This window comes from Lonchura striata, chromosome Z (genome assembly GCF_050655825.1).
Source record: "Lonchura striata isolate lonStrDom1 chromosome Z, ASM5065582v1, whole genome shotgun sequence".
Classification (NCBI taxonomy): Eukaryota; Metazoa; Chordata; class Aves; order Passeriformes; family Estrildidae; genus Lonchura; species Lonchura striata.
In genome coordinates, this window is record NC_140740.1 from 59,838,212 (window position 1) to 59,852,595 (window position 14,384).

The window sequence follows — 14,384 nt, forward strand, 5'->3', positions numbered from 1 at the left end:
CTTTCCAAAAGTGAATAGGTAGCACTTGAAAATAATACACAGAAGTCACAGTGGCCAAGTTCATTTCAAGACCATGTAACCCACTAAACCACCAGATACTAAATATGCAACTACAGCAATAATGCCAAAAGGGCATTATTGCATCCTATGGATCCTAATTGTGATGGTACCCAGTAGGCACACACGTGAAACAAATGCCAGAATGGTTAGTTAATTAGAACTCAGAAGAAAGCCAATGGTTGCTGATTGATTGCTGAATTGGCTTGAACCACTACCGGCAAAGTTTAACGGTAGCAATTACAGAATTACAGAATCAAATAGGTTGAAGAAGACCTTGGACATCAAGTCCAACCTACGACCTAACTTCACCTTATGAAATAAACCATGGCACTGAGTGCCACCTCCAGCCTTTCTTTAAATGCTTTGAGAGATGGCAACTCCACCACCTCCCTCAGCAGCCTATTCCATGGCCCAATCATTCTGTGAAGAAATTTTTTCCAGTGTCTTGTTTAACTCCTCTGGCACAGCTTGAGGCTGTGTCCTGTCAATGGTTGTCTGGGAAAAGAGACCAACCCCCACCTGACTGCACCCTCATTTCAGGTAGTTGATGGAAGCAATTAAGTCTCCCTTGAGCCTCCTTTTTTCCAGGCTAAACAATCCCAGCTCCCTCAGCTGCTCCTCACAGGACTTGTGCTCCAGACCCTTCCACAGCCCTGATGCCCTTCTCTGGACATGTTTGAGTATCTCAACATCCTCTCTAAGCTGAGGGACCCAGAACTGAACTCAGCATTTGAGGTGTGGCCTCACCAGTGCCCAGCACAGGGGGACAATCCCTGCCCTGGTCCTGCTGCCACACCATTGCTGATCCAGGCCAGGATGCGATTGTCCTTCTTGGCCACCTGGGCACACCCTGGCTCATGTTCAGCCGCTGTCACCAGCACCCCCACGTCCTTTTCTGCCTGGCCACCCTCCAGCCACTCTGTCCCCAGCCTGTAGCACTTCAGGGATTGCTGTGGCCAAAGTGCAGGACCTGGCACTTGGTCTTGTTAAACCTCAGATTGTTGGACTCGGCCCATCTATCCAGCCTGTCCAGGTCTCTCTGCAGAGCCCTCCTACCCTCCAGAAGATCAACACTCACACCCAGCTTGGTGTCCTCTGCTAATTTACTGTGACAGACTCAATCCCCTCATTTGGATCATCAGAAAAGATATTAAACAGGACTGGGCCCAACACAGATCCCTGGTGACATCACTGGTGACTGAACCCCAGCTGGATGCACCACCGTTCTCCACCACTCTCTGCGTCTGTCCCCAAATTACTGTTTGGGAAAAGTCAGAGAATACATATTGTTCTGTTATTTTTGTGCCTATTGTTCTGTTATCCACTTCATGCTAGCAATCTATGAAAAGCTATTAATCTATGAAAAACTGCCTGTAATTTTTCAAGTAAAATAGCATGTTTACTACTCTCCAGTTTACCTAGGCTTCAGTGTCTCCAGTAAGGACCTGAACCCATTCAATCTGTTTTCCTGTCAGTGCTGGCTGTAGCTTTGCTTGTCATTCTTCAGACTTTCTTTGTCCTTCCTGTGTCTAGCACTTCAACAAATTCAGATTACTTCCTTCCTGGTAAGTAATAAGCCCTGTTTGCTTGGGGTTAGCTTTGTGGAAGGAAATTAGAGCATAGGTCTTACAAGAGATAGCTGAGGGAGCTAGGGATTTTTAGCCTGGAGAGAAGGAGGCTCAGGGAAGGAATCTTATCATTCTCTATACACCTGCCTGAAATGATGTTGCAGTGAGATGAGGGTCAGTATATTATCACAGGTAACAAATGACAGGATGAGAGGCTATGGCCCCGAGTTGTACCAGGAGAGGTTTAGATTGAATAGCTGGAAACATTTCTTCACAGGAAGAGTGGTCAAGCCTTGGAACATACTACCCAGGGAACTGGTTAAGTCACCATCCCAGGAGGCACTTAAGGACATGGTTTAGTGGTAGGCTTGGCAGTGTTAGGTTTGCCATTGGACTCAATCCTAAAGGTCTTTTCCAACCTCAGTGATTCCATGATTCCGTGAAGCACTGGAGGGGTCTCTGAGGATGGGTAATGGGAATGACCATTTCTAGCACAGCAGGTTGTTTTCAGTTTTATTATCAAGCTGGTGCTTCTGTAGAATTGAAATAGGTATGAGGATAAGATTATTCCCATCCCAACACCACTGGCATGGAGTGACTTGTCTTACCAGTCTTCTACAAACAGTGCTCAGAAGTAAGTGGTGTAAGCTGTCACAAGTTTTATTACCCAGCTTCATACAAATTCCATCAACATTGTACTAGAAGACATTTAACCTCATTCAGGCAGCAGACACATTGAGAGAGAGAGAAACAGGCAAGCCAAGAGCCTATGACACCGAGTCAAGAGTACCTTCTGTAACCAGAGGTCTTTCATGAAGTGCTTCATTATTTGACAATTTTTGTAGCAATAACTGTAGTTGACTTGAGTTGACAGGATGCCCCTCCCTGTGTGCTCTGCTTTCCAGACAGCTCTGCTCAAGTGCAGATACTACCGTGCCATAAAAGCGGCTCTAAGGGTTAAGGGTCTAAGATTAAAGGCTTAGATTCTGAGGGAATTTGTAGATATTGGTATTCACTTGTTAACTAATACAGAATAAACCTCTACCATATTGTGGTTGCTGCAATCTCCTCTTCCAGGGTGAGTACTTGTTTGTTTTGTCTCTGACACAATGTTAATTTTCAGTGGTAACTACTGCACTGTAGTCTGACTTTAAGCACTAAATAAAAAACACAATAAAAAATCAAAAATAATAAAAAGTCCTCATGTCCATGCAAGAAAAAAACATCTACTCTGGATACCAGAAAAATCCATGTGTACTAACCTAGCTTTGTGCTATATTAGAGACTGAGTATTACTTTCCTTTCTCTGTAAATATAGAATGCTAAAGTACTGTAACCTTGCAGTATAATATCCCATGCTATAAATCATGATGATGATGTGCTTCCAGGTTTGCAGTTGTCTAAGCTTTCATCATGTCTAAATTCTCACTAATGCTGACAGTGATCATCCAGAGCTATGCTGACAGTGAAAAAACAGGAAAAATTTAATTATAAAACACTTGTCTTTTGTGGTCCTGAGCCTTCATATCTGCAATTTCACTCAACATAACATATATTGAAGCTAAGAATATTGATGCTAATAACACTACATTAACCACTTGAACAGTACTATAGCACATGGAATAAACTGTTTTACATGTTTATTTGTGTAAGAAAGTTTCTGCAGTCACTATACACCAGTATATGAACACAATTTTTTAAACTGCCTGAAGAGGTCAGGGAGTACAATTAGATTAGGACCCTTCTAACTGAACTAAAAATTATCACAGGACAGTCAACCAAAAGACATACCACAGACATCTATTTTTCCTAACCTGGAGACTTGGTATGTCTCCTAATCCTGTGTCCCAGAGTAAGTACATTAATTCCAATTAAACCTCCTTTTTGGCTGCATGAAACTATTTAGCAAACATACTCTTCTATTTCTGTCCACATAAAAGGTTCTTTCCTTGCTCTCAAAGCATACATCATGATGGGATGAGTTTTGAATTTATTCCTAATCTCCACACCAGGATTTTTCATGTATCACTTATTCTCCCAAAAGTACTGCTTGTGGGCATTGTATAAATATTGCTCTAATGAGATCAACTAAGAATTACATACATTGTGAACTTTATAACTAAAAATAGAATACATCTATACCTTCTATTTAATATCCATGCGTGCTTCTAGTACAAGTCTACTGCTATATGAATTTTCTATAGCAAGATGTCAGACAATGGCTAGTTGGAGTTGATAATCACCAGGTTAGAAGCTCAAGCTGTCTGTTGAGTTTCATGTATCAAGACTGTTTCATATACTGAAAATACTTGCAAGCCTTTGGTTTGGTTCATCTTACTATGTACATGTTTTATCCATAACAGAAAAATACGTATTGGTTTGTTAGATGCAGAGTAAGGAAAAGAAGAATTTGGTATTTACGGGGTTGAATAAAGCTATTGAAGGTATGCACCAGGAAAATAAGTTTCTTTGACCAGAAACGAAAGAAATACTGTAAGTAACGAGCATGGATAATCCTTATATTCTAGAGAGGTACAAATTATGACTACTTTTAAAAATTATGTATCAGAACTTCATTGTCTATAACAGCATTTCAATACCTCTACTTGATGTTACAAGTAAAAATAGCTTCACTAATTGCAGGATCATTTGCATTCTCTTAAATTCAAATCAGGCAAAGTCACATATTAAAGTTCAAAAAAATAAAGATCTTTAAAAGACTGTCCAAAACTGTGTGATCTCTAGGGAGTGCTTCTCTTACCCCTTGTTTCAATTTCAATTTAATAGATATGAGTGCACTTTGCTTTGTGGGAGAACAATGAATTTTAAGTGCTAAGAAAAAGTGCATAACCTACAGTGAAATACTGGTTAGTTCCTTGCAGTCTTAACAGATATAGAGTGAAGTAACTAAAGAGAGAGTGAACATAAATAAGGAAAATTAATAAACTATGTTTTGTTATGGATTCTCACTAAATCAATGGAGATGTGGAATTTCTCTGAGTTTTTGAAGCATGGCTATTCTGTAATTCATACTGCCTAGTATGAGTGGAAATATTTATGTGAATGCCAATCATTCTTCACTTTTAATGAGGAAATTTTTAAAAATATCCATCTATGGATTCTCTGGTGCTTACAATATAGTTATCAATTTCTTTCTCCACAAAGCAATTTTTACAAAATGCTCCTTAAACTTAAGACAACAACAATAAATTGTGTCTTCTACAATAAGTGCAGACCATTAATGCTTGTAGAGTTCATGACTGAGAAATACTTATAAGCCTGAAAATTGACTTCTTGCATTGTGGAGATACATGATGGAGTTGCATAGAAAGCATATTGAGGAAGATACTTTTATCCCCTCTATTTCAGTTTAACAGTTATTGTCATTGCAGTGTAAAAACATATCTGCAACTACACCTCATCACAAATGATGGATGGGTTTTTCTGAATGCGTAGATATTTGTAGGAGAAAATAGCCTTAATTTAATACAAGTAACGTCTTCAATATTCTTAATGAAACTTATTATCATCTTCACTTACACAGCACTATTTATCTACAATTATTAAAGTTGTAAAGGTCTAGAATGTAAAGCACTAATGGTGTTTTACATAGATCAATAAGCAAACTTTTGGTTCCTAATTTGAAAAATTTTCACTAATTTCTGCGACCGGCTTTGACCAACTAGAAATCATCTTTGAAGCGGTAGATACTTTTGCTGGAAGTTTTTTTGGTGAAGAACTTACTGGATTTGAAAATCAGATCTGAAGCTAGTCATAGTGAGTAGAGAAGTTTTCTGATATCTACAATGATATTATGCTTAGAGTGGAAGACTTGAATGGCTCCTGAATGCCCTGGAACAAAATACCAAGCAAGAGGTACTTTAATAATATTTTAAAATGTAAGTCCCTAAAAGTTTGTGTGAAGATGGTGGGACTTTCCACTGGATGACTGTGGTGAAATAGCTAATCTAATAATACAATCAATCTATTTTTCCAAGGAAGCTTACTGTAGTGGAAATAACTATTTTCACAAGCTCACTGTCCCATAAGGTCCTAGTGGCTCCACTGAAGAAAAAGATTTGGAACTTCATTTTATGGTAAGGAAAATAAAGAAGATGCTTCAGGTTTAATTGACTCGTCCCATGAAATTTGGTCCAGATGGCAGAAGTACCACCTGGCTTTGTTTGAGGTAGTCCTGGGAAGCAAACAAAACCTTCTGCACGGTTTGTGCTGGCTTACTTCTTAGTTCCATTTTCAGATGAGGATGAGCAGCTCTTTCAGGTGTGCTCACTGCCATACTCATCAGGGCTTTCTGACTAAACTCCATGCTGGCATAGTCACTCAAGAGTGATACTTCCATGGCAATGGTGTCTTCTTCACTTGTAACTGCTTCTGCAGGGATTTCTTCATGCCTCAGGCTCATGTCGATGTTATTGCTAGGTTTTTCTGACTGGCAGGTATTATGCTTGTCTTCTCCAACCTCTGTAGAGTGGTCTAGTGTCACAGGAACCTTTGACTCATGCTCTATGACAAAAAGGCTGGTGGTATCATTGTCTGACAGGGCCTGAAGCAGTGACCTTGAAACAGGTTTCCAATTAGTCTGTGAGACAAAGCAAGAGAAAAGAATAATATGCTAATTAATCAATTTTAGATCATCTTTAGTTTTAGAAATATGACTGAAAATACCTAATTTAAAGAATCATCTTCTCCAGTCCCATAGTATTTAACCAGTTTTTTCTTGCTTCTGTGTTTACTTGGGAACAAAAATAATGATGATAAAATGTAAACCTCATGATGTTCTGAGAACACAGCTTTCAAAAAATTTAGCAAATATATTACTATAAAAAGGCAGCGACTTGAACAGCAGCCAGACAAGATTAAGCTGTCAGCTGCTATGAACAGTTTGTTATTAAACTTCATGCCATGAAGTTTGTGATCTGGGTATACCTAGGGTAACAAGTTTTTTGCAAATTCTGGATGGTTAAATGGAGAACATTTGGCAACACCAAGCTTCCTTATTTTCCTCTTAGATTGTTCTGTGTTTGACATAATGTTTTTTAAATTATGGGCAGGCTGGTAGAGCTGTTAGATTTTTTCTTTCTTCCCCACTCTGCCTGCCCCCACTTGCTCTAAACTTGTTTAAACTGAGCTTTTTTGCAATAAATAAGTGTGCATTTTTTTTATTTTCTTTCTTCTTACAAGTTGTGATCTGACGAAGAAATGAGAATGTTGTTCTTTGAAGTCTCAGCAATACCCATTAAAAGATTTCTCTTTTTCTCTTGTAATGGGATAAGTTGACATCACTGCATGGTTAATTTCTGCCTTGTTTTGAATAAAGATCTGAATGATATGTATGTTCATTATCATATTTTTTTAGGAAGAGCAGCCCAAATTCCAAAGCTACCAAATCTGAAACAGGTTTTATGTCTACCTGGACTTTAGTAAAGCCTGAGATACCATTTCCCACAGAATTCTCCCGGATAAACTGGCTGCTCCTGGCTTGGGCACATACACTGTTCACTGGGTAAAAAACTGCCCGGATGGCTGGGCCCAGAGAGTAGTGGTGAGCAGAATTACATCCATCTGGTGTTCAGTCACCAGTGCTGTTCCTCAGGGCTCAGTACTGGGGCCAGTCTTGTTTAATATCTTCACCAATGTTGTCATGGTGTGCACCCTCAGGCAGTTCGTAGATAACACCAAGTTGTGTGGGTTGTTGATCTGCTGGAGGGCAGGAAGGCTCTGCAGAGGATCTGGGCAGGCTGGATCATGGGCTGAGGCCAGTGCTGTGAGGTTCTACAAGGCCCAGTGCTGGGTCCTGCCCTTGGGTCACAACAGCCCCAGGCAGCTCCACAGGCTGGGACAGAGTGGCTGGAAAGGACCTGGGGGTGCTGGTGACAGTGGCTGGACATGAGCCAGGGTGTGCCCAGGTGGCCAAGAAGGCCAATGGCATCCTGGCCTGGATCAGCAATGGTGTGGCAGCAGGACCAGGGCAGGGATTGTCCCCTTGTACTTGGCATGGGTGACGCCACACCTCAAATGCTGAGTTCAGTTCTGGGCCCCTCAGTTTAGAGAGGATGCTGAGATACTCAAACATGTTCAGAGAAGGGCATCAGGGCTGTGGAGCACAAGTCCTGTGAGGAGCAGCTGAGGGAGCTGGGCATGTTTATCCTGGAGGAAGGGAGGCTCGGGGGGAACCTTATCATTCCCTACAGCTGCCTGAAAAGAGGATGTAGCCAGCTGGGAGTTGGTCCCTTTGCCTAGATAACAAGTGACAGGATGAGAGGAAATGGCCCCAAGTTGCACCAGGAAAGGTTTAGACTGGATATTAGGAAGAATTTCTTCTCTAAAAGGGTGGTCAGGCGAGGTGATCCCACCAGGGATATGGTGGATTCACCATCCCTGAAAGTGTTTGGAAAAGTCTACATGTGTCACCTGGAGACATGGATTAATGGTGAACAGAGTGGTGCTGGTTAATGGTTAGAACTAATGATCATGGGGGTCTTTTCTAAACAACACAGCAATGCTAGGATTCTGTCTGAAAGAGGCAATAAGTGAAGAAGTATCTTAGAAGAATCTTGGCTATATGTGAAGAACAGGAGACTTGTTTGGGTGACTGACTGATATTTTAGTTCCCCATAATTCATTTTCATTTTAGTTCCCCATAGTTCAGTTTGGGTGACTGACTGACATTTTAGTTCCCCACAGCTAATTTTCCTGGTCTCTGAAATGAGAGTGTCTTCAGTTCCTCCTGCTTCTATGTACCATGGAATGTATGATTGACTTATATTTTGCTAAGTTATCCTCTTTCTGGACTACAAGTTGTCTTGCTGCCTTTTTTGGATTATTTTTGTATTTTTGTTGAGAGTTGCTAAGTTGCTCAACTAAACTGACATGGTTCAGTCTTGGAACAACTAAAAATCAAGTGAATGTACAGAATATAGCAGGATTTGCTCCCTGCCCCTGTTTTGCCATACCTATTTGGGGAATATCTTTCTCCACAGTTCATTAATTGTTCAGAATACCAAATTACTTCTAGACAATATGTCTGGTAAACTGTTTATTGTACTGTCTCCTGACATAGTGCTTTTTCTGCTTTCTCCCAAACCATTATCTGGTATCTGGTATTTCTGTGTCTTACATGTTATCAATGTTACAATATTCTCTACCAGGCATAGTTAATACAGACTTCATTTTCTTTGATAGTTACTTTACCTCTGCAGGAAAAGTTAAAGGCATTTAAAATTCATATATTTTATTTTTAAGCATTTTATGTCAAAATGGCACCGTGGTTCATAAAACCTATTTGTCCTTTCTGTAGCACTGCAGTCTCAGCATACTTCTTTGCAATTCTTCACTGCAAAATGGCTACCTGATGACTAGCTCTGAACTCATCACTTCTTTATCTACAATTAGGTGGAAGAAAGCAAGTGAGGAAGTCCTGATCTGAAATATGAAAATTCATACTTGCTCTGTTGCAGGAAACAATGCTGATTTTCAGCAAAACTTCTGATTATCAGCAGACTATCAGGGTTTTCTGTAATACTGTTTGTCATTACTTCACTCTGTATCACAGTTCTGGTCAGTAGATACCTACTAGCCAATGCCCAAAATTTGATGAGATAAAAGTCTTCTTGTTAAATTTAATGAGAGAAACAACTAGATTGTCCAGTACCAAATTAACTTCAAGTCTTCCAGAAAAAGAGATTTAAAAAGGAAAGAAGTACTAATTCGTCCTACAAAAATACAATCATAGGTGGTCTGAGACTTAAGAGATAAACTTAGGTGTTCTAGTATCAGATGTCACCAAAACTGCAGTAGAAATCTTGTTAAAAGAGTGAAGGCAAAAAGGTGAAGAAACAAATAAGTCTACTAATAGGCAAAAGTGGATAATGTGCTCTCCAGCAGCTAATTGTAATAGCTGTATTTTTTCCTAACAGCTGATTTTCCTGCTTATTTTGTGCTGAAATTCAGGTATACTTACCAAAATACATAGGAAAGCTGTGGGCAAGATGTGAGCATGCTGCTGAACCTTGTTGCCTCTTGACCAGTAGGTGCTCCTGAGACAGCTCCCAGCTGCCAATCAGAGCCCCTTGATTGTTTTGGAGGCAAGCAGGGACTGAGGATCAGACTTCAGAAAACACTATGTTACATGGCCTCTGTCATAATACTGCTCTGGAATTAGGCCACAATTCACTACTTTATATTTTGAAAACTTGCACTTGATAATCAGTTTGAGTTGGCGAAAACTGACTGGGTATAAAAACTGAATTTCTTTTAGACTCCATCTACCTCCATTCAGCTTTGATTTGTTCTTTTAAGGATCATGTATTTAAAAATTATTTATAATGTACTCAGAAAAAGTCGGAGACCATTATTAAATTTAAAAATGTATATAGCCTATGCCTAAATAGAAACTATCCCCCATCCTATATTTTGAATATTACTCTGGCTTCCAAGCAGCTGATATCAGGCTATTTTCTAGAGTCAACTGTGAAAGGACAGATAACTAGCATTATAAATTAATCAAGGATCTCCCCTGTGTATTTTTTCATGCTGTCAGAAGAGTGCTTACCATATCTTGGAGTGCAGTGCTGTTTCCTGGGGTGGGTACACTGTGCCAATATGATATTTTCAGCCTGTAAATAAGTATTTTATATTTAACATCAGGTTAGATGACTGGCATTTCCTGTGCATTTAAATTAATTACTCTTCATACATAACAGATTAACATTTTGTAACCATAAAAAAAGGTCTTCTACAGAGACATTTAAGCATAACGCTAATTAAAGGCTGAAGACCAAACTTGATAGTCTACACTGAAATATTGAGTTAATGATGATTATCATCCTTGTTTAATAACAAAGGAGCTGTGAAAGTGCTGGCAATGTTGTCTCTTTCTGTACATTTAATCTATATATCTAACATTTCTATACATCTAATTTGTTATCATTACCACAAAATCTCCATCTTCCTTGAGGGCTTTGGGACATATAGGATGGAGCTTGTTTCAGTAAGTATTTGCTCCTGGGCTTTGATTTAAAAGTTTCCTTTCCCCTGAAAACAAAGAGCAAGATACGGTTGCATTCAGCCCCTGTGTAATGGCACTGTCTGGAAGTCTGGGAGAAGCTCTAAAGAAACACAACTCCTGCTCTTTCCTGATTGTTTTGAGTTTGGCTCATTCTGGGAGCTATTGCATACAGTATCTCAACTCCATAAAAAAAGCCTCAACAAAGCTGTAAGAGAGGCTGAGAGTTTAAGTAGTCCATCGTTCTGCCTTAGTGTTGGCTTCAGTATTTTTCAATTTTGAAATTAAGCTAGACTTCATTAGCTTTAGGGTACTTTGCCTCTGTTTAGGCTGTGGTTGGAGTGCAGACTGTGGCTGTAAAGTTACTGAATCTCCTGCAGATCCTGTGAAGATGGGTGTTTGGCTGGCTGGTGACTCCTTTCTTGCAAATCAAGAAGGCAATTGAGATTAAGGCATCGCTGGGACCCTTTATCTCAGTTCAAAGGGTTCAATATTACTAAAAATGTACAAATTTAAGCACTATTTTGTAGTGCTACACTGGGCTCCTGTGTGCTGCCTGGTTGTTTCCTGGTTTGTTTTTTTCATTTCCCCTTTCCTCTTTCCTATTGGGCCCAGACAATGAAGTGTGGTCTTATGTTGAACACAACAAAGTTTCCTATAGGTCAAAACTAGGTAAGTCCCAGAAGTTCCTGTCAAAACTGTTGTATCAGACACAGCACAACTTAAAATACAATCTGAAAATGCAGAGTCTGTTTCCCAGAGGCAAGGACAAGAGTTTAAAGCTAAAGCAAGCTATGTCGTGCTGTGTGGCTCTTAAGCCATAGGTTGTGCCATCTGTCCTTTAGCAGCTGTGCTTTCAGCTTCTGCAGCTGGTGCTTTCTGAAGAGGAGAAAAAGGTAAGGTAGCATTCTAGGATACCAAATAGTAACGTGAGTGGCTGTATGAAATTAGGTTTGTCAGAAAATTATTATTATTAGAACCCATTACTATGCAAATCTTTTAGTCATAGTATATGCCCTTGATACTGTATTTTAGATTGTTAAGTAGGGATGAATACTTCAATATTGTAGAAAATAATTTTTCATCAAGTAAGAGGACCACTGCCAGATCTCATAGGCATCCTTGTTATTATCTCTTGTTCCTACTCATTCATATATTGCTTCTTGTCATTATGAACTTATATGCATACTTTATAAATTTAATATCCAAATGTGTTTGCAAGAAATATCTTAGATAAAAATAATAAAATGCAAGCTTTATCTATACATCTAAAGCATATATCCCAATGTGAGAAATGGTCCTGGCTCTTTCTAAGCATGTTTGTGACAGGATGTAATCAGATAAAGGAATCAAAATCTAAAGAGTATAGGTTTTTTACCAGCTTGTTTTACCATTTTAATCAGCTTATAGTGGCTTGTAGTTGCTCTCACTGTGAGATTACTGTGGTGGTTTTTGTGTTGTGCATTTTTTGAGTTGCGTTGCCTTTAATGACAAAGAAGGCCCACTGTTGTGAAACTCAGAGCTAAGCTGCTAACAACACCAATCAATATTGTGTTCTTACCTTTTTATCACCAGAGAACAAGTGAGAGGTGCAAAAACCAGAATAAGTATCATGCTGAAACAAAAACCAATCACAACAGCTTCAAGTTCTCCTTTATCTGATGGGAAACAGAAAGCTTGAATCAGATTTATGGTGTTAAGTACAGAAAGATCTTATTAACTTCATGAGAGAAATATTCTAATAGAAGTCAAAGCCAGCTTTACATGTGTTCTGGAATGTAAGTAAAATCTAGTTAAAACCAACGCTGGTATTCTCAGGGGCGTGTGAGCTTTTCGGGTTTGTATTTTTAAGATATCTAGGTATCATAGAATCACAGAATGGTTGGGATTGGAAGGCATCTCTGAAGATCATCTGCTCTAATCCCCTGCTAAAGCAGGTTCACCTAAAGTGGGTGAGACAGGATTGCATCCAGGCAGGTTTTGAATATCTCTAGAGAAGAAGACTCCCCAGCCTCTATGGGCAATCTATTCCTGTACTCTATCACCCTCACAATAAGGAAGTTCTTAACATTCAGGTGGAAATTCCTGTGTTTCAGTTTATGCTTATTCCTTCTTTGTTGTGTCACTGCAGAAAAGAGTCTGCCCCTGTTTTCCTGACACTTGCCCTAAGGGTATTTGTATACATTGATAAGATCCCCTCTCTGTTGCCTCTTCTCCAAGATAAAAAGGCCCAGCTCTCTCAGCCTTTCCTCATTAGTAAGGTGTTCCAGTTCCCTAAATCCTCCACTGGACACACCCAAGGAGCTCCATGTCTCTGTTGTCCTGAGGAGCCCAGAACTGGACACAGCGCTCCAGGTGAGGTCTCGCCAGGGCTGAGCAGAGGGGCAGGATCACCTCCCTCCACCTGCTGGCAATGCTCCTCCTAATGCACCCCAGGACACCATTGGCCTTCTTGGTCACCAGGACACGCAGCTGGTTCACGGACAGCTTGTTGTCCCCCAGGACCCCCAGGTCCTTCTCCACAGCGCTGCTCCCCAGCAGGTCAGCCCCAGGCTGTGCTGGTGCCTGGGGTTGTTCCTCCCCAGGTGCAGGACCCTGCATTTGCCTTTGCTGAATTTCAGATGGTTCTTCAACTGTTTTATCCCAAGCTGTGCTGTTATGTGAGCTCTAGTTTGTTTAACAGGTCAGGACCCTCATTCATGTCTGACTCAATAAGAAACTATTTGAGTGAAAGTGGCTTTAATCTATTTCAGGATTTACTAGTAGTATTTGGGGGTTTTTTTGGTTGTTTGGTTTGGTTTTGTTTTCCGGGATTTTGTTTGCTTGTTTGCTTGTTTGTTTGGGGTCTTTTATTTGGTTGGGTTTTATTTTGTTTTAGAGTTGTTTTAGGAGGTCATACCTGGTCCTGATAGCAATAACATAACTTGTGTATTCAGATGATGTCCATGCTTTTACTTTTAAGATGATTAAGACCACTTTATCTGTAATCAGTCATTTGTCAATCCTTGAAGCAAACCTATGTCTCTTATTGCCTCTTAATACTTGCTTGAGATATTTTCTGTTAAGATCCCACCTACCTAAAGAGTAGAAAGTGTTTGAGAGGTTAATGAAGGTTGCTAAAATGCTCAGGCTAACACAGGAACCAAAGCTGACTGTGATGTTAAGAGTGAGTCAGTGTAGAGGTCTTCATTATAGGTGGAGACATCAAAAGTTTTAAAATAGTGCCTGTAGAGTGTGGTCAGCTCATGATTGTGTTACTGATATTGACAAACCATATTTACAAAAACAAGGCACTCGCTTTTTCTTTTCCTACCCATCCCCAAACAACAGTATTTATTTTTTTACCAAACAACTACCTAAAGTTCAAAACTAATTTGGAAAGCTGCAAATTGCTTTGCAAATTTGCTTTTTATAGCAAATTTGCTTTTTATAGCAAAGAAACCTGAGATACTTCTAATGGATTAAATAATCTATGAAATGTTTGGGAATAGCAAAAAATAGTAAATGTAATGTTTATGTTCAGTGTAATTACTCAAATTTTTAAAATGCTGTGTTAATTTCACTCTGCATTTTTTGTTACTTTAGTGAAAAATTGAATTATTTCCAAATATATATTTGGTAGGAAGAATGAAATAGAGTCCTGAAGAAAAGCTCCAGGGAGAGACCTTAATATTTTGTGTTGACAAGAGAAAGTTTTCAGTGGGGGGAGGAGGGGTGCAAATCCTGTTGAT

General features: G+C 39.6%; 1 protein-coding gene across 1 annotated transcript in view; it reads right to left on the bottom strand.

Annotated features, from left to right (window-relative positions):
* Window positions 1-139: 139 nt before the first annotated feature.
* The window catches only part of LOC144248377 (interleukin-6 receptor subunit beta-like), a 41,171-nt gene continuing 26,926 nt past the window's right edge, over window positions 140-14,384 (bottom strand). Inside the window, exons 13-15 of the mRNA XM_077790524.2 lie at window positions 12,215-12,311; window positions 10,201-10,264; window positions 140-6,228 (exon numbers count right to left, since the gene is read on the bottom strand). Of these exons, the coding sequence (XP_077646650.2) occupies window positions 5,755-6,228; window positions 10,201-10,264; window positions 12,215-12,311 (635 nt within the window). The 3' untranslated portion in view covers window positions 140-5,754. The remainder of the gene's footprint in view (window positions 6,229-10,200; window positions 10,265-12,214; window positions 12,312-14,384) is intronic.